We start from the raw sequence: 20787 nt of genomic DNA on the forward strand, positions 1-20787 counted from the left end.
TTGATTCTTTTTTTCAAACCAGAATATATGACACTTAGGGAAAAAAAAAATTTGGCTATTTATACGAATAAGAATGATCCTTCAGAGTGATGTAGAAAAGACATTCAGAGAAGAGAAGCAGTATGAAGTCACCAAACCCCAGAAACTCATCATAACACAGTTCCTGGAAATGTCCATCTCATGCATAATTAAACGATAGCTGTCTATACTGCAAATGAGAAAAAAAAATAACTATATTGACTACTTAACCTTTAAGATAAATTCTTATTTTTCATGATATATCTCCGATAGGGAATCTTACTGAAGTTTTGATTTTTTCAAAAGGTTAATGATCTGGAAGCCTTAACTCACTTAAATTAAGTCTGACTGACTCCACTCACAGGTCAAGGTGTCCACCACAGTCTGCAGCAGTGGTAGCTTGCAGCGGCTCACCTGTGCCAGAAGCACCAGCTTTATGGTAACTACATAAACTGAAATTTTAAATTGTGTTGGATTCACCGAAGATATTTAAGCATAGCATATTACCACATGACACATCAAATTTCTACATTTAGGATTTCTCAGACCTGTGTTTTAATAGCAGTTAAAAAAGTGTTCTTTACTTTAGGATGAAGAAATATAGCAGATCTATTAAATGTTCTATTAAAGTCAACATACACTGCTTTCTTACATTGCTATTTTAAGATTCTAAGAAAAGCTTAAGGGGAGCATTTGATATCTTGCTCCCCGGCATATGCTGTCGGTTTGGCTCAAATAAACTCACAAAAATTAAAAAAAAAAAAAAAAGTTTTAGGGAACTAGATTAAGTGTGGGGAAGAGAATATTGGTTGTGAATTTGGATCTTCAAATGATTGAAAAAGTGGTATATGGATGATATTAGAACAAGAGCAAAGCAAGTGGGCTTGTATTATAGAAAGATTTAAGTTAGGTATGAAATCTAACAGCTTGAGATATTGAAACATGTTACTGGGGGAGAATGGAGAGTCTTCAATAGAGATATTAAAAGAAAAGGAGTGGCTTTCAGGGATGGTTTAAGTTTATATTTTTTAAGAGATTTTATGGAGAAGTATATGACCAGTTGAGAGAATGTCACAGACCTAAGTCTGTTGAAGTTTCTTCCTTTTATGTAAAAGCAAAATGAAGTTCAAGTAATATAGGCAAACCAGAACATAAAACAAAAGCAAAGTAATTTCTGCCATGCAATACTTCTTCAGTGACCGCTATCTACATAGTAATTGCATTTTCCCACTACTAAAACGAGATTTTGTTTAAATCCACTTTCAGAAAGGATGGTTTTGATTTGTAAAATAAAGCCACATTAGTTTAGTATGTTTACAAAAAAGATATTCTTAAGGTATTTTTAAGACATATCATTTTTAGTATATTTGATTTGCAGCTCTATATCACTGTATAATCTTCTGCCTATGGATTCTACTATTTTTACTGTCAACCTTTGTCTTTATAGATGTCATTGATATCAGGAAAGCCTCTTATTTAATTTTTTAATGATATTTAGTTATAGTTTTATATTGATAGATGATTTCATTGAGATTTTTTTTACATTTTATCTTGCTTTGAAATACATTTAGGTTTTTTAAAATTTAGAAATGAGTTAAAGCACAAAGAACATCTTGCTTTAATTGATATCAGAAATATAGCAGTTGTTTTACTCATTAAATTAAGGTTTTTAAGGGATATGAAGAGGCATGATTCTAAACAGTTTCTTAAACTCATTGTTTTTGAAGTTTAACATAAATCAGCTAATTATTTATAAGGAAACTTTTGAAACTACAAGATGTCCCAAAAGCCTTAGTACAGTCTTAGCTTTAATAATTTCAGAAGTATAAGTGCTACACAAATGTATCTAAATTATTTGAAACTTTCTTTAAATTTCTTATTTCTTATTTTTATGAATTTTAAATTTAAAAGTTTAGTTAAAATGAAAAATTCAAAACCCATATATTTTTTTCTTTTTTTAATTTTTATTATAGTGACATTGATTAACTAAATCCAGTTAAGTTTCAGGCGTACAATTCAATAGTAAGGCATATATATACATTGCATTGTGTGTTCACCATCCATAGTTAGATTTCTTTCTGTCACCACATATTTGACCCCTTTTACCCCTTCTACCTTCCCCCTCCCTACCACTCTCTGGTAACCACTAGTTTATTGTCCATGAGTCACTGCTGTTTGTTCTGTTCATTTGTTGCTTTTAGGTTTATATCCCACATATAAGTGATGTCACGTGGTTTTCAACTTTTTCTGTCTGGCTTATTTTACTTAGCCTAACTATCTCGAGGTCCATTCATGCTGTCGCAAATGGCAGTATTTCATCTCTTCTTATGGCTGAGTAATATTACATTGTATATATGTACCACAGCTTCTTTATCCAGTCATCTATTGTAGGACACTTCGGTTGCTTCCATGCCCTGGCCACTGTGAATAATGCTGCTATGAACATCGGTGTACAGATACCTTTTCTGATAAGACTTTTCAAGTCTTTGGGGTAAATACCCAGTAGAGGGATTGTTGGATCATATGGTAGATCAATTCTTAACTTTTTGAGGAACCTCCATACTGTATTCCAGAGTGGCTGTACCAATTTAGTTTGTAGCATATATACTTCTGAAGTTATTAAAACTAAGACTGCACTAAGTCTTTTGTGATACTTTGAATTTAAAGAAAGGAAAAAAAGATATTTGCTTTCTGGAATGGTTTTCAATATTTGATGTGGTTTAGGCCAGTCTATAGGCTAAGAGCTGGATCTTTGAGGAAATTTCCAGCAATTTGACCCTTTAGCTAGGTTTCAAGTTGTAAGTTACAGAACACAAATTTGAGAACGAAGGTAACATGTCATCAGTAAAATAACCAGGATAATGTAACTAACTTGGGATGCAGAAAATAACCAAACATATCTACTATAAAAATACACACATTTTAAGGTATTAGGACTGATGATCTTTGTTGAAATACACTAAGGTCTAAATCCTTTGACGAATAAGTAAAGCATGAAGTTCATCCGTCAGTTCGGGATTCAGACGACAAGCCTTAAAATCAAAGATAGAGTCAGTTATTTCAATATACCTTGAATTGTTGTGTCTTTCTTCTTTCTTCCTTTTAAAAAAATTTTGGTTTGTTTTTAAGAATGGTAAAGTACAATAAATTTCAAGGGAGTTTCTTAATTAAAATACATATCTATTCTGATAAGGGAAGTTCAAATTAGCCTCTGCAAAAAAAAATCATACTAAAAATAACCATGCTGTTATCATTTGAAAGAGGAAATTTTATATAAATTTCATATTATGAATTACTAAAGTAAGTAATACGGAAAGCATTTGGCCTCAAACTTATTATCTCATTGTGAATAGCAGCACAGCTGTATTCTTACTTTAAAATACATAGTTTTATTATGACTAAAGTAAATAGTGACAAGTAATAGTGCATAATTTCAGAAAATGTGAAGAATTGGGATAAGACATCGGAGGTTATCTCATCCAAACCTCACTCCATGCAGAAATTGTCACTTTGGTACCCATGACAATTGGTCACTAGATATTTGCTTTGTTGCTTCTAGTGGCAAGAAGTCACCATCTTATAGGGAAAACGTTATTTCCTGAACAGTTGTGTTAGAAAATTCTTCTTTATATTAAGCTAAAATTTCCCTTCATGTACTCTAGAATCATTTGTTGAAGGGCCCTGGGAGAACATATAATGCTGGATTCATACAGACCTTGAGAGGCGAAGTGCTTGGTAGTCACTCAGCCTGATGGGCAGAGCCGAGACCACTGTCTTTGCCATCTCGGGCCTCACCTTTTCCCATGACATACTGCTCCCTCCCACAGTTCCTTTCCTACAGGACAGCCTTTCAGTCTGGTGAAGACCACTCAGGACCCCCTCGTGTCCTTTTTCTCTGACACGATTCCAGACCCTTTACTGGCTTACTACATCTGAATTTTTTCCATTTTAAAAGTATCTGCCATAAAATACAATAGTCAAAACTGAGTACTGTGGCTGTTATCTCCCACTATATGGAAAATTGTTCTAAGATTACAAGTAGTTTGTTTTGCTCTTTTATTTAGGATGAACATATACCAAATTTCAGGATATTTTTGACCCAAAGTTTTCTCTGCTTATATTTATTTATAGAGGATGCTAAGGATAGCATACAGTCTGAAATTGACTTGGTTTGGAAAGAGGTATTATATATACATAGAACATTTAGATTGTTAAAAAACAACTTACTCATATTAATAGAATGGTGTACTGGTAAATACCTCAAAGATCAGTTGTATTTGTGTACTTTGTTTTTATATGTATTAATATGAGCTTAATGCTCTGGAAATTTTAATTTCAAACAAAATTCTTTAATTTAGGGTTCTCAAACTTGTCCGCTCACTGGAATCCCCTGAGGCACTTCAACAAATACACTTTGTGTCCCACTGCCTGAGACAGAGGTTGACTTGTTCTGAAATGAGGCCCTAGTTTTAGAATTTTTCAAAGATCCCCAGGCAGTTTTAATAGTCTGTTATAAGATCAGATTCAGGCAAGGGACTTAGGAAATTGTTCCTTGCCTTGTTCTTCTGCTCAAACTGAACAATTTGTGCATTTCATGAATTGCTTTATAAATTTTATAATGATGTAATTCTAATTTGAACTTAATGAATGTCATCCACATAAGGCATGCACAGTCTTGTTTATTTCTTTTTTTAAAAGTTCACTTGTAGTTACTATGATTTTCCCCTTTCTCATCATCCGTTCCCCACTTTTAACAGTTGCTTGATTTTAGATGTGAAATAAATTGATTACAAACTCATGAATATTCCTCCCAAATGTGGTAGATGTCACACAAAAATCTTTTTTAAAAACTACATTTCATTAAGTGACTAGAATGAGGATATTGATTCATACTTTTTTTCTGAGTAAAAGACCCATGAACTTTCTGGCTTTAAGGTTATGATGCTGGGCCTTAGGCTGCATATAATATCAGAGAGAGAATAATTTGCATGAAAATAGGACTTTTATCTCTGAGCTTAATTATGCCAATAAGAATCTGACATAATTGTCTACAGGCAATCTGTATGGCTGACCACCTCTCAGTAGACAGAGGTTATCTGCACAGTAATTGAGGAAAAATCACTAATCCATAAAGATGTTTAAGTCTCAACTATAAAAACCTAGAAATTTCCATTCAATTCCACTTATATCTGTCCTCAGGCTTACTTACTTTAGAATAATAGTGTGTAGCTTTTGCCTCATCCTTTGTGATCCCCAAGCCCAGCTGAAGGCATCGTGCGTGGTAGAAAGAGGCCATGGCCATGCCCCTGCTGATGAACTCCGGGAGGCAGTCCGTGGCTTGGGCTATCATGGGGATGTCGTGAACCTCATCATAGTCTGCGATCCTGTTATGATGTAAGTTGTGAAATGAAAAGGATATCAGTTATGGTTTACAGTTTTACAAGCGACATGCTAGAAATTGTCCTTCTGCCCAAAGTAACTTCCCCATTTCTACCTGTTTGAGAGCTAAAGTTGTTGTACAGCGAAGGGTAAGTATAATAGTCAGTTAACACCAGGGGAAGAGGAACTACCGGAGTGGTTGCTGTAGAGCTTCCCCATGATTATACTCATCAGGTTTAACAGCCACTAGAAAAGAAAGGTTCTTTTCCTTGTAATATTAATATTTTAAACTTAATATCACTTTGCAGGTTTTAACAATGGGGGAGAAAAAGTATTTTCAATTTCTTTGGATCATTTATTTAAACATAGGCCTTAAGTTTGGACTTCAGTCACAGAGGACCAGAAAAAAAATTAAGAAACTTGCACATCTTTTTATAACCCAGACACAAATATGGAGAATTGTGTGAAAATGAAATCTAGTCAACTCCATGTCAACCCTAATGTAATCGGGAATAGGAATGTGGGCAAACAATGGAAAGTTTCAAAGATTTTAAGAACTATTTAAAGTCTTAATTTTAATCACATGGGCACTTAGAGATTTGGGACATTAGAGATCACACCTTTAAGTGACCTGCTGCCTGGAAGCCAAATCTTGGAGAGGAGAGAGTAGAAGCAGCGGCTCCTTCATCCTCTACGTCCCTGCCTTCCTCAGACCCAGCTAGGGAGGAATGGAGCCTGTTGGCTCTGCAGGAAGGGAAATATATCAGCCTGGTTTTACAGCCGCTCTAGAGCACATCCAAAAGCATGTTGCTTTTGTACATAATGGGTAAATAAATGTAGGAAAGTACGTGGGCTCAGAGAAAAGAAATTTCCATATACTTTATGGAAATTTCCAAATATTTTATAAGATGTTAGTGTTGGAGTCTTTTAAACATTATTCTCATTTTATAGTCCTTATCAAGCTATACTGCAATTGTGTAGTTATAGAACCTGTGGCTAAGGGTGGAGGAAGAAATGAAAACTTCTTTAATAAACATTTCTGATCAAGCTATCTTAAGTACTTTATATACACTTTTTGTAATCCTGCATAAGTATTTTCTTATAAAAATTTTCTTATAAAGCAATTGAGGCCCCAAAATTAAGAAACTTGCTTAAGCTCGCTGGTATACAGAGCTAATAGCACTGAAATCCTGAAGACTAATGGCACAGAATTGTACTATCTGATATGGTAGCTAAATGTGGCTGCTTAAATTAATTAAAATCCAAGGAAATTTAAAAGTTCCGTTCTCAGTTGCACTAGCCACGTTTCAAGCTCTCGATAGCCATCATTTACAATATTGCAGCAAGTTCTATGAACACATCTGGCATAGAGCATCCAGTAAGAATTTTTGTAAATACATTCATCCAGCCTTTTTACCTTTTGGAAAATGCAACACACTTTGTGAAAAATTTCATCTTATAGTAATACTCCACGAGATGCCCTTGAGCATAGACGTTTCCACGTTCCGCCGCTTCCCGTAGGCATTGCAGGGCCGCCTCAGGGTCTTTGCGGATGCCTTGTCCATAAAAGTACATGAGCCCCAGTGCACCCTGGGACTCCAGATTCCCATTGCCACATGCTTCTGAATGCCAATAAAATGCCTTTTAAAAGACACAGTTTCATTTTGTTATTCATAAGGAAATTCTGGAAGGAAAAAAGTCTCTAATGATAAGATAGTCCTATTAGTTCATCTCTAGGAAATAGTTCTAGCTCCTTGAAGGTGTTTTAGGCTAACACCGATTTCTTATGCCTGAGAGAGTGCTAAGGTGAGGCCGCCTGTTGTCTACCCCATGGTGCAGGTGAGGTCACAGTCTAGAGAGTTCAGCTGTCTCTGGTTTCAGTATTTTCACATTATCTATAGGAAGGATCAAGAAAGTGGAGAATAGGAATGAAGTGTCTGCAAGGCTTTGAGACACAGCAGCTATGAGGCATAGACAAGAGGGCATAGCTGCTGATGCTCAGGGAAGTCAGAGCTCTGAGTGGATCTCAAAGGTGGTGCTTTCAAGATCAAAGGCAATCAAGGATAAAAGCTACACAGAGGCTTGAGCACATCTGCTTAAAACTCAGCTACCGTGAATATAAATTAGTTTAAAAAGTTATTTCCAAGTGGCTGCTCAGTTATCTGAGGAGGGTCTTAGATGCCTCTTACAAGTTTGTCTTTAAAGCCCCTTACAAGTAGGACTCAGCCCTACATATCTTTCCACCTATAAGATTTCTTAGAAAATATTGCAAGTATTGATGATTAAAGATATTATTTTTCTGTAAAAATCTTAAATGGATTTAATTTTTAATAAGTTCTTAGTATATTTTAGTTATTAGTATTATTGTTACTTCCTCAAATCAAATGTAGTAATTTATTCACATAAAAGGATTTGGGCTTTACTTCAGGACTCTTTTTATAGCTTTTATGGAATAATAATATTTTGTATGTGTAGCTTTTTATAGCATACAAAATGCTCTCACATTTGGTCTCCTTTGGTAGAGGCAGAGAAAGTAGCAGTCATAGATGAGCAAAAGGTGAAGATTCTAAAATGTAAACTTCCTGTACATTTTGAAGAAATTTGAGAGATTCATAACTACACACTTATTCCTCACAACCATTCTTTCGAAAAAGAAATAGTAAGCCAAATACTAATCTAAATATAATGCTAGCATTAAAAAAAGAATAGATCAATGTTACCTTTTCTAACTCTTTGGGCTCTTTTGTTGAATAATACAATCCTAGGATACTTTGAGCCTTCACACTAGCTTTTGGATTTCCATTGTCTGCAGCAAAAAGCCACAGTCTAAAAGAGAAAGACAAGGCAAGTTGTTCTTTGTTTCAGCATTTGATTAAAACAAAGTCTTGTTTTCACATTAGGATTACCTTTCGGCTTCATCTTCTGATCGTTTAATGCCTTTTCCTTCGTAATGAGCTCTTCCGAGGTTGTAAGCAGCTGCAAATCGTAAGTGTCTTGCTTTGGGACATGGAGAATCAACAATTTTCTTCATATATTCCACTCCTTTTTCCTTCCACAAAGGAAAAGAACACACACAAAAACCCCCTAGTTTTTAGTTTTACCCAAACTAAATTCTTTCTCTCAATAATGTTATAAAGCATTCCCCCCTAACGTGATACAATGTAATGACTGTATTTGCCCAAGTGGTATGTTGTCCTCGAGTCTGCAGGGCTGGAAATAAGGAAGGAAAGAAGTACTAGGACATCTGAGTAGGCATTCCCAGCATCTCTCATTTTACAGCTTCCAGAGTTGCATTACATCTCGATATGGGTTCCTTTTTTTCTTGTCTCTCCCAACTTCTAGTCCTTATTCTGAATCAGCACAGTTCTTGGAACTGATCAACGTACAAGTATAGCTGTGGCTTCTTTCACATTTGTAATTCTTACAGTATACTTATGAGCCCCAAACACATGCTATCTTCTCTCTTCAAGCGCACTTTTCACTAAGTGTGCTCGATGATAATGTACATCCAATATACAAATCATCATATGGCATCTTCATAGTCACAAGGAGTGCCCAGAAGACATTCTAACCACTAGCAACGAAAGGCTTGCCCCCACTCCAAAAATCCATCAGACACAAGCCTTCAAACATCACTCTAAAGAAAATGATATTTGACAATCATCGACAATCATGTTGATACACTACATTCTAGCCTTTACCCCCTCACTGTTTTCTGAATGTGCTGTTGCTGGCTAAATGCCACAGTAATAGATGAGAAAATAAAGGTGTTTTAGTGAGTCCCAGGTTACACTTGTTTATTTTTGTGAATGTGTGAAGTAGGCATCTACCATTTCCCCCCAACTGGATAGTAAGAGGGCACTTAAGGTAATAATGGCAGTTGAGTGAAGTGGTTGTGTAAATCCTCTCACATATAGTAATGATTAAATCTGGACACAACATAAAGACAACTTTTTAAAGGCACTGGAAATTTTATCAAAACAAACATAAGCTGGAGAAGGGAATCTTTGAAAACTGCAACTGGAAGCCCAGGCAGGATGAAAACAGAAGGAGCTGCCCTAGGCACACGTGATAGTCAAAGTGCTGAAAGCCACAGGAAATCTTAAAACAGCCAGAGAAAAATGACACATTATATAGAGGGGCAAACGATATAATTAGTTACTGATTTCGCATGAGAATCGATGAAGGCCAGAAGATTTTAGAAAGTGCAGAAAGAAAAAAAAACAGTCAACCAGCAAAAACGGTTCATCAAAAATAAAGGCAAACTGAAGATATTTTTAGATGATCAAAATCAGCGATAATTCTTCACCTGCAGGCTGTACTCCAAGAAATGCCCTTTAAAGGAAGTTCTTCAGATTGAAAGAAAAGGGGAAATGGTGGCAGATGGCAACTCAGGTTGATAGGAAGGAATTAAGAGCCCCAGAAATGGTAAATATGCAACACACATAAAAAGATACACATACTTATAAATACAAGTCCCATGTTGTTTGGCACCTGTCTTACTGGTTTGACTACATTCCAGCTGTACTAGCCTTTTCATTCCTCAGGCCTTAGCACTAGTGATTTCCTCTGCCTGGAATGTGACTCCCCTACACTTGCATATGGTTGCTCCTTCTTGCTGCTCAGTTCTTAGTTCAAATGTCAGGTAAACTGATGAGATAACACAGGAAGGAAAACTGTAATCCCAGAGACAGCTTTAAGATTCATGTTAGCACATGACCAATGACCAGGAAATTGAAAGAAGTAGGAGAGTAATGAGTTGATATGAACTTAAAAATAGGGACACCTTGTATATGGGGTAGAGGAGAGATAATAGTTTGAAAAGTGAATTGGGAAATGAAAATAATGCCAGCTCTACTTTGAGCATTATAGTACACTGGGATAGTGGAAGGAGAATCCTCCCCTACAGAGGGCTGCTTGTCAGACACAAGCAAGTTTCGGTTATGGCAAGGAAGTGAAAGAAGTAGTCTGAGAAAAGCCTGAGGATATGGGGAAGTTTATTTACCAGCTAGAAGGTTTAGGAGGGATGGCAGCAGAGAGGGAGAGAAAACAAAGTAATATGGAGTCAAGAATATATGAGAAGACAGAGGACCAGAGAGGCATACATTTTATGTGGTAGGCAGTGATAATACAGCTATGGGACCAAGTGAAGTCAAGGTTCCAAATGGAATTCTGGCGTCTAGTTCAGATACAATCACAGTGGGTTGGCCTCGTGATGCCTGGTGAAGCCCCAGTGACGGCAGCAAGCAGGCAGACAGCAAACTTGGGGCTTGGGTGAGGGTTTGGAATGGCAGTTGTTGGTTTGGACACTAAAGACTTTACCATGTAAATGTTACTTTATATGGCTGCTCAGTGGCCAACAAGATGGCTGTCCATAGAAACGGTCTCAATTGTGCCCTTTTCTTTTGATCATTAATGTGAAGGTCTTTCTAAGTTTTTAAAGATGAACAGGACATGATCAGATTTGTATTTTGAAAAGATGGCTTTGGTGACTATATAAATGAATGATGAATTAGGGACAAGAGCAGAAATTGGATTTGCTTTTGGTATAACCCGAGTGAGGGTGAGCCTGAGTGAAACAGAATGGGAATAAAGGGCCAGAGACAGATTTGAAAGATAGTCAGGAGACAGTAAGAGTAGGTCAGTGTGAGTAGTGGAAAATATTTTATTTCTCCTTGTAAAAGGACTATCTCTAGTTTGGGCTCTTAACTCTATATGGCTACTCCTAAGTTTTAAAGAACTATTTCCTAGTATTGTTTTTTAAAGGTTTTTATTATGGATAAATATTGAGCTTTATGAAATTTTCAATACATACTGAAACCATCAGATGGTTTCTTTTATTCAAGCTAATTTAAGTTCTATATTCATCGATTTCCTTATGTTGAATTATTAAATTTCTGAGCTAAATCTTACTTGGTTATTCTATCCTTTTAATGTATTTCAGATTGAAAGAAAAGGGGAAATGGTGGCAGATGGCAACTCAGGTTGATAGGAAGGAATTAAGAGCCCCAGAAATGGTAAATTCATCAATTTCCTTATGTTCAATTATTAAATTTCTGAGTTAAATCTTACTTGGTTATTCTATCCTTTTAATGTATTATTGTTTGTAACAAGGGCAAATATTTGATTATCCTCACAGGTGCCACCATAATTTTTCTTAGAGAAATATTAACTTTCTCTAGGAAAACGCTTTGAAAAAGCCCCTTGAGAGAATACCTAGATAACAGCATTGTCAGCTTGTCAGCCACAGGTCAATCAGTAAACATTGTTGAGGGTTTACTGTGGGTCTGACACTGTTCTAAATTCCTGGGGGATTTAGCAGTGAAGAAAATAGACAAAAACCCCTAATTTCGTGGAGCTTACATTCCAATTAGGGAGAAAACAAGTTAAGCAGGAAGAAATAACTGAGATAATCATTAAGTCTGTGAAGAAAATAAAGGAGGCTATTTTGATAACATGGCCGTAGAAAAGCTTTGATAGGAAATACTATTTGAACAGAGACCTGAATGAAAGAAAGGCAGATATAGAGATGGCTAAACTATGTTGTATGAGAAAGTGAGATAAATTTATTTTTGCATCAGTGAAGGAGATGGTAGAAGGAAAAGACCCAGAAAGGGGAAAGGGTGAGGCAGGAAGAGAACTTAGCAAGTTTGTGAAGAATCATGTGAGGTACTGCAACCAGTGAGAAGTCCTCAACAGAGAGCAACTGAAATGACTGACGAGCAAGTTAAAGTTCACTATGTGGGATCTAGTGTGGTCCTCTCTCGGTCCCCTACATTTCAGCAGAAGCAATGCTACAAGTGAAATCCTTGTTTTATGAGATCATTGAGGGAAATAGGCTGTGACCTATGTTAAGGCAGAGATAAGGGAACAGCCACATAGATAAAGAGTACAGAGTAAAGAATTGGCAAAAAAAGAAGAGCAAAGGGGACTGTGAGAACATAGGGAATCTGAATATTTCAGATTAATTTTGAAGCTCTTTGACTTTGACAATCCATGAAATTGGAGGCATAAGGGCAAACCGAATACATTTTCTTTGAATCTTAAGGAATGAACAGCATTGTCACACATAACTTATGTTTTTCGGGGGGTGTTTATTGTGATTTTCTTTATACTTTACCATAAATGCCTAGTATATGTTCAATTTTGGTATCTGAAACAAGGAGTCTGAAAATTTTGTGTCAGGAATTTTATCATGTAGATGTTGCATAGTTTATAAAATTTACATATCATATACTGAATATTATCTATCAAATTCAGAAATTAAAGTTAAATTTAATATTTTGTCTATTTTTAATACATTTCATTTGCATAGTTTGATGCTGTGATGTTTGGCACATACAGGCTCTGTATTGTTATGTTTTTCATATTGAACAGAGTTTTATTACTATAGAATTATCATTTCTCATTAAGTTTCCATTTGTGTTTCTATGACATTTTCTTTGCATATCTTTGTTGAGCCATTAAAAAATTTTATGTCATTTGCTTAATATTTACTCTCTTTTAATGGGAATTTTGACAAATTAACATTTGTCTAATGACTGCAGTAATTATGAGTTTGAGATGTTTTTTACTTTTTATATAAAAATTTTCAAGCACACAGGAAAGTAGAAGGAATACAATAAAAATTTACATAACTATCATATAGATTCTTAGTAATAATATTTTGCTGTATATGCTTCATCCTTTTGCTGACTTCTTACAAGTTATCTGTAGATATGTAAATATCAGTACAGTTCACCCCTAAATATTTCAGTATGCTTTGCAAGAGTTGTTTTTTATAAATACCACATGTGTTACTTTTAATAAAGTTTTACATGTGTGTGTATACACACACACATATTTTTACATGAGGCAATACATGGAAGAATATACTTTAAAATAACAACAATGTTCATATTTGATAGCAGAATTTGATCCCATTTTTGCATATATTCCAGCTTATCTCCATGTTTATGTAGCCTTGGAATAACTTTGAAAAATAAAGGAAAACATTAAAACAGAAAATTATTGAGTTAATGGTAGCAAGAAGGAGCAAAAAGAATTTGTTTTCAGACAAATGTAAGAATGACTACTGCTATCCTTTAAATCGTAAAAGGTTAGAGATTGTTGAAATATAAGAATAAAAATATATTATTAAAATATAATTTTAATTGTATCAAATAATCCATTAACAATGAAATCATAAACACTGTGCGCAAACAATAACTTACAGCATCTGCAGTTGTTCCCAGACCATCATAATACATTACTCCTAGCTGGTAAGTTGCCTGATGATCTTTTTCCTTGATTTCCTCAAACTGTTCTAATGCTTCTTCATACCATCCCTATAAGCGCCCAGGAAATAAATAGTCAATTATTTTTATTATCTTGAAGTAATTTCAATTATTCAATTCCCACCTAAATCTAGCTAGCAGCATCAAATAAAACAACAAAAGACAGCAACAGATTTATAGAATTTGCTAGTAAGTCACTGACAACAATCAACGCACTATAAAATCAATTAAATAGACCTAAATATGGCAACTGAGGAAAGTGATGAGGAGCAATCTGGGTAACATTCTCATCGTCTTTCACTCTTATTCTTGGTTATTGTCAATTCTCTCTCTAAATGATATGCTATTCCTCTGCTCAATCGAGCTTGGTACATCATCTGCCACTCCTGAAATCTGAGACATTTCAGAGCTGGGGCCAAAGTCTCAGAGAAAATTTGAACATCAGTATATTCACTATTATTAAATATCCACTATTATTATGACTCATGTCCTCCAGTTTTGCAGTTTTCCAGCTTGGGAGAAGACATGGAAAAACAAATGTGTGATTCTCTAATATTATTTTCCTCCCACATTTCCTATGAAAACCTATATATTATGTGTCACTGATTTAAGGCTCTTCAGCAGTCAGACAATCTGATAACAAATATCCTAAGATGTAAGGGACTAATATGGGGTTTATATCTTAATCCAACATGAAAATGCCTCACACTAAAAAATGAATCATTTGTAATGTGGAGAGTTTCTTATTGAATTGGAAGGTCATTATGAGAAGAGCAGAGAAAAACAATTTTTGGAAAATATAAAAATAACTGAATTTCTTTTCATAAACTATAATTAATCGACAAATTGAAAAAATGAACAAAAACTGCACTAAAATGCTAAAAAACATTTATTTTTAAAGAGCACATAACAGGAATAAATGCCTGAATTAAGATTTATTCTCTTTTCTGGTTAATGTTTGGCTTAGCTGTGAGAAGGCTAGAAAAGTTAGAATATACAGAAGAAGTAATTAAGTTCTTTTAATTTTCATGATTTTAAATACCACATACATGCTAGATGATCTGAAATACACACCTTCAACTCAAACTTCTCCTTTGAGATCTAGACTCTTACAAGTTAAGTTTCTACTTTGAAACCTATCTACCTTGATGACAAATGGGCATTTCAAACATAACATGTCCAAACACTGAACTCTTGATCGTCACCTCAAAACTCACTCTTCCCCACTTCTCTGTTTACAATCCATTATGCCATTATTGTGTCTCCAAAATAAATCCAGGACCCAGCTCCACTGCTACCACTCTACTCAAGATCACCATTCTCTCCTGCCTGAACTGTTATAACTTTGCCCTGAATTGGTCTTGGTTCCTTCCATGTTTGCTTTCTAATCCATTCATCACAGACTCAAAACACTTCAATGGCTTCTTATTACATTTTAAACAAAGTGCATCTAGAGCTACTCTTGGCCTTGTTTATTACCACGTTGGTCTTTTTTAATTCCTAGAGCTCACCAAAGCTCTTTCTTATCTCTGGAACGCTTCATTTATTCTCCCCTCTACCTGGAATGTGCTTCCACTTGGCTGTTTGAATTGCCTAGTTCCTCTTTTTCAAATTTTAGTTTCAATAACAGATCTTTCCATTATTTTCTGGTTTTTTTTTTTCTATTATAGTATGCAGTTAATGGCTTTCGTAGTACTTTTTCCCTATTTGTAATTATATAATTATTTATCAACTTCCCCTACTAGACTGTAAACTTTATGAAATGGGAACCATTCTAATTTCTTCATCACTATATAGTTAGTGCCTAGCACAATAATAGCAAACACTTATAAAACACTTGTTAGGTGCTAGGCCCTGTTTTATAATTAATACATCTTCACACTAGCTCTGTGAGATACATATTATTATCCCCCTTTAACAGATAAGAAAACTGAAGCACCAAGAGGTTAAGTATTTGTGCCCAAGGATAAACAGTTAACAAACAATAGAACCATATTCGAACTATGCCCAAAGCTGAGACATCTTTCTTTTAAATATTATGCTATCTTAATAGTGACAGGTGTATGATGAGTCCTCACCAGATATTTGTTGCCAGAATGAATGAAGGAGCCGTCAAAAGATTACAGAGCGAGTAGGATATAGGTGAATAGTGCCCAAATATTAAATGGATAGTGAGTGATTACGGACAGCTGGTCTCTTTTCACATTCTCCCCTTGGGTTCAATGAAGGATTGAAGCTATATTATTGATGTCGAAGTGACAGTTTGCAGTTTCTCCTAGATCTACCTTGTAGGATACCTCAGCTTAATGTGGATAAAGAGGGCAATTCCCTCCTTACTCTATAGAGAAACATATAAGGTATCTTTAAATATTAGATAAGAATCAGGGTCTTCAACTGTTATTAACATGAAAATATTTTATAAGCGATATTAAATATTTTTGGCAAAAATACAAAAATTAGATTTTTATATTAGCGTGAGAACGAATTTTATACAAACTGTCTCCTATAAGTGACTTTCATTAGAATGACTTTTATAAAGAAAGTTCAGATGTTTCCTTAAGCTGGTACCTGTGTATGTCTCCCACTTAAAGCTGCAACTGGGTATTACAATGTAAGGAACTCTACAGGAAATTTTTCTATAAGGATCTAAAAACAGCATTAGGTGAAATGAAAACAAATAAACAAAAAATGATACCTCTTCAAAATATAGTTGACCTCGTAGGAAATATGCCACAGCATCCCCTCTTCTTATTCTTTCTTTCAAGATCTGCAGTGCCTTATCCACTAAATTAGCATGGTTGTAATGATCTGATTTTAAAAAGGTAAAGAATTCCATCTTTATCCATACAATATGAATCTTCTCTCTTGAAGTCATATCTACAATTCATCTGGCACCATTTATACTAGTTTCCTTCCTAGTTCTCATTCCTAAAACTGGCTTCCTTAGTTAAAGGAAAAAGCATTACCTAAAAAAAAAACAAAAAAACAAACCAACCAAACAAACAAACAAACAAAAAGGCTTATCACAATACTTAACACTATGCCTTATACAATCGAGAAATATTTGTTGATCACTTCTCGGCCTTTTGGCTAAGATCAAGTGAAGAAATGCTGGTTGACTGGGTTTCACAGTAACTGTGTTTACTTCTAGGCAAGAGCTCTTGCAATGCAGTCTATGTGCCATTCTTTAGGCAAAGCTGTCCTCTGGGTAAGGGAAATTCTTAATTTGAGATTTAATTAGAGCTACTCTAACCAAATGAGCTAACCATCCCCAATTTAATATTTTTAAAGACTACAGAAAAAAAAATGATAGCTTTAAATGCCAACTTGAAGTAAACTATGGTATTGTTCTTAATAGAAGTGACATCTAGCTTCCCTTTTCCAGAAGGGTGTCCTAAAATTCTGAGTGTGAAGTCAGGATCAGGCTCTATGAAACCTCTCCACTGATGATTTGCTACCAGATGAGTCAAGCCCCAATTTCACATATTCTCATAGAAAAGCTAGAAAGGACTGTAAAGTTAACCACTTTTTTGACAGCAATAAGATTCATATTTCTTGTCTCTTTTTTCTCTAGTGTACAGAATTAACTTTTAGTGAAAATATTATCAGAATTCGTACCAGTATTTTCCTTTATCTGTTGGAAGAATTTTTGGTTCTTGGCAGCATACTGGGATAGAGAGGCGTAAAAGGAGTTCTTGGGCAACTTTTCACTGGTCAACTTCATCCAGTTTTCACGATGTGTTTTCTGCAAACAAACATAAAAAATAAGACAGAAATGTCTTCCTTCAGAAAAATGCAAAAAGAGACTCCATTCCACTAGGCTCTCATAAAAAGTAACCTCCTTGCCTTGCTGAGGTACAGGGCACCAACCTACCAGCTCTGGGTTGTGAATATTCCTTCTTAGGAAACCAGGGCCTTTATAGCTATGAGAAGCAAAACCATCTTCCACATCTGCATCACGCACAAAGCTAATGAGAGCTATTTGTCTTCTCTGACTATGAATTTATATGCTACAATGCATTGGTCATGTCACCCACCACAGCTGCTGCCACTAGTAGGATTTGGTGACACCGCCCATAGTATAGTTCTTATACATTGGTACCTTCCTGTTGCCTTGTATCTGAAGCTGATCATACTAATCTATTTCACATTAAAGCATTTGTTTATTTTACCTGGGAATACACTTTATTTTATTCAGTTTTATCTTCCTGTCTGTATTGGATTGCCATGTTATAAGATGGATCACAGGTGAATGGAAAATCAAAGCCTTCATATAAAATGTAGAGGCCACCTCATTTGGGATGAAGGAGTCCAGGTTAGCCTAGGCCGAGGGTAGTGAGACAGTAAACTCAGTTGTTGCTATGCTTTTGTGTTTACTCCTTGGCATTCTACTGTTATAGCTGGCTTTCACCAATCAGGAACAACCTTCCAGTACAGGTTCCTGATTGGTGGTGAGAAGAAGAATTCAACCAACCTTTAGTGTGACTGGAAAGCTGAATTTATACCATACTATTTTGAATAATAAATTGCTTCATTAATGAGAAAGAAGTGCAGAAAAGAGAGATAATTCAGTATATTAGGAGAAAAAGTTATGGAAGTATCTGTGATTTGGGAAGTCATTTAATCTTTTAAAGAGTCAATTTCTTCATCTGTAGTTAGTTTGAACTAGAGGATGTCAAAATGTTTGTTCCTAGATATATAAAATTCTTTGATTATATGATTACAAAAATATTGTGGTTTCATTAGTGAATATAAGTTTCCATAGGGCGAGGTGACATTAGGTAAAGTATTTTGAAGAAAAACTATCCAAATAGGATGATGTTGGTAGCACTATCAGTTTACCCAGAAACTGGTTATAGAAGTTTTTATTTTACTGAAGTCACTCAATGGGCTACAGAATCCAAAAAGGCTAAGAAAAAACTTGGCATATTCAAGAACATCATCAAAAATGAAACAAATTAGAAAACAATACCTTACCTCCTTTGAGCCCAGGCTTTCCTCTGTGGTTACAACACTGCACATGGTTTTTGTTGCTATAGCTTATAGAAAGTTGCAGAGGGTCTAGAAAATAGAAACAAAGATTTCTTGAACTCTTACTAAATGCCAGGTATTTTTCTTTGTCCTAAGCTCTTTAGGGGCACTAACTCACACAAAACTTTGGAAAAGAGAGGCTGTTATGAAATTTAACAAATGTGGAAACTGAGGCACAGTAAAGAAGTTAGGTAACTTGCCTCAGGCTATAGGCTAGGAGGTAGGACAGCCGGGATGCCCTTAGCACCTGTGAACTTCATCATTATTCTATACTGTTCTCCAAAAAGCAAAACTAATATGAGCTTTTAAAATGGCAGGCCTCCTGCAAGAGGGTAAACCAAAATTTAGTATTTTTAATTTCAAAAAATGAGAGCTAAGAGATTTTGAAAAGTAAGAGTATGTGTTTATTACTGTCAAACTTTGTCATTATATATAACACCATTTGAATCTTGACAACTGTTTGCATAAAGTACAGTGAATTTAGAAAATCCTCTAATATAAACTGTAGACATTGCTGATATAAAATCTGAAAGAAATCTACGATTTTAAAGGGAAGTGCAGGTGGAGTGGACGCTGATGGTGCCCTTCTTAAATCCTCTTCACTAGTTAGTTATTGCCCCATCTCTAGCTGCTGGAAATGTTAAAGGCAAAGGGTGTGCAGTCATCACCAATATTTAATTCTGGAACATTTTCATCACTCTAAAAGAGTGATTTCCCAATCTTCTCCCTCTCTTAGACCCCTGGCAATCACTAATATACTATACTTTCTGTCTCTATAAATTTGCCTATTCTGGATATGCCATATAAATGGAATCATACAATACGTGGTCTTTTGTGTCTGGCCTCTTTCACTTAGCATAATGTTTACAAGTTTCATACATGTTGTAGTATGTATCAGTACTTAATTTCTTTTTATGGCCAAGTAATATTATATGAACATATCACTTAAAAGATATGGACTGTTTCCAGCTTTTGGAATAGTGCTGGTAGTTTTCAAGTACTAGTTTTTGTTTAGACATATGTTTTCAGTTCTCTTCAGTGTGTACCTGGGAGTGGAATTGCTGGGTCATATGGTAATTCTATGTTTCAGATTTTGAGATGTTACCAAACTGATTTTCAAAGTGGCTGCAGCATTTTACATCCCTTTAAGCAATGTACAAGGAAGGGTTCCACATCATCATAAACACCTATTATTGTAGTTCATCTTTTTGAGAACAGCCAGCCTAGTGAATGTGAAGTGGTATCTTGTGGTTTTGATTTGCATTTCCTTAATCAAGAATGATATTGAGCATCTTTTCATGTGTTTATTAGCCATTTGTTTATTTTCTTTGGAGAAATGTCTATTTAAATTCTTTGCCCATTTTGTAAGTGAGTTGTTTGCCTTTTTATTGTTGAGTTATAAGAGGTCTTTATATACTCTAGATGGTAGACTCCTATTAGGTAAATAATTTGCAAATATTTTCTCCCATTCTATGGAGTCTTTTCACTTCCTTCATAGTTTCTTTTGACACTTCATTTTTTAAATTTTGAGGAAGTCCATTTAAAAAATATTCTCAAATGTTTTATTGTAATTTTTTTCTTTTTTAAAAATCACTTTATTACAGTGACTGACATAAAAAAACTGTAAATACATATTTAATGTATACAACTTAAGTTTTGAAGATAAATGTACAGCCATGAAACCATCACAATCAATGCTAAATATATTCATCACCTCCAAAAGTTTCCTCCCACTTTTTTATTATTTATTTATAACACTAAACATAAGATCTACCTTCTTAGCAAATTTTTATGTATACAATAGAATATTGTTAATTATTGGCACTATGCTGTATAGTAGATCCCTAGGACTTAGTCACCTTACATAATTGAAACTCTATACCCCCTCCTATTGGCCCCTCCCCACAACCACTGGTAAGCACCATTCTGCTCTCTGCTTCTATAAGTTTGACTATTTTAGATCCCTCATATAAATGAGATCATGTTATATTTGTACCTCTGTGTCTAGCTTATTTCACTTGTCCTCCAGGTCCATTCGGGTTATCACAAATGGCAGGATTTCCCTTTCTAAGGCTAAAAATAT

General features: G+C 35.0%; 1 protein-coding gene across 3 annotated transcripts in view; it reads right to left on the reverse strand.

Annotated features, from left to right (window-relative positions):
• LRP2BP (LRP2 binding protein) overlaps positions 1–20787 on the reverse strand; it is a 28799-nt gene that overhangs the window by 2539 nt on the left and 5473 nt on the right. For 2 of the 3 annotated variants that reach the window (XM_006916385.3, XM_015592895.2), the window contains exons 2-10: positions 18651–18734; positions 17292–17418; positions 16369–16481; positions 13611–13724; positions 8304–8446; positions 8118–8223; positions 6815–7038; positions 5228–5402; positions 2383–3050 (exon numbers count right to left, since the gene is read on the reverse strand). In XM_006916385.3, coding sequence (XP_006916447.2) covers positions 2985–3050; positions 5228–5402; positions 6815–7038; positions 8118–8223; positions 8304–8446; positions 13611–13724; positions 16369–16481; positions 17292–17418; positions 18651–18695 — 1113 coding nt within the window. In that variant the 5' untranslated portion in view covers positions 18696–18734 and the 3' untranslated portion in view covers positions 2383–2984. Of the gene's footprint in view, positions 1–2382; positions 3051–5227; positions 5403–6814; positions 7039–8117; positions 8224–8303; positions 8447–13610; positions 13725–16368; positions 16482–17291; positions 17419–18650; positions 18735–20787 lie in introns of those variants that run through there. The other variant, XM_025049881.1, reaches the window with a different exon arrangement.

The sequence above is a fragment of the Pteropus alecto genome, unplaced genomic scaffold (assembly GCF_000325575.1).
Source record: "Pteropus alecto unplaced genomic scaffold, ASM32557v1 scaffold24, whole genome shotgun sequence".
In the NCBI taxonomy this organism is placed as follows: domain Eukaryota; kingdom Metazoa; phylum Chordata; class Mammalia; order Chiroptera; family Pteropodidae; genus Pteropus; species Pteropus alecto.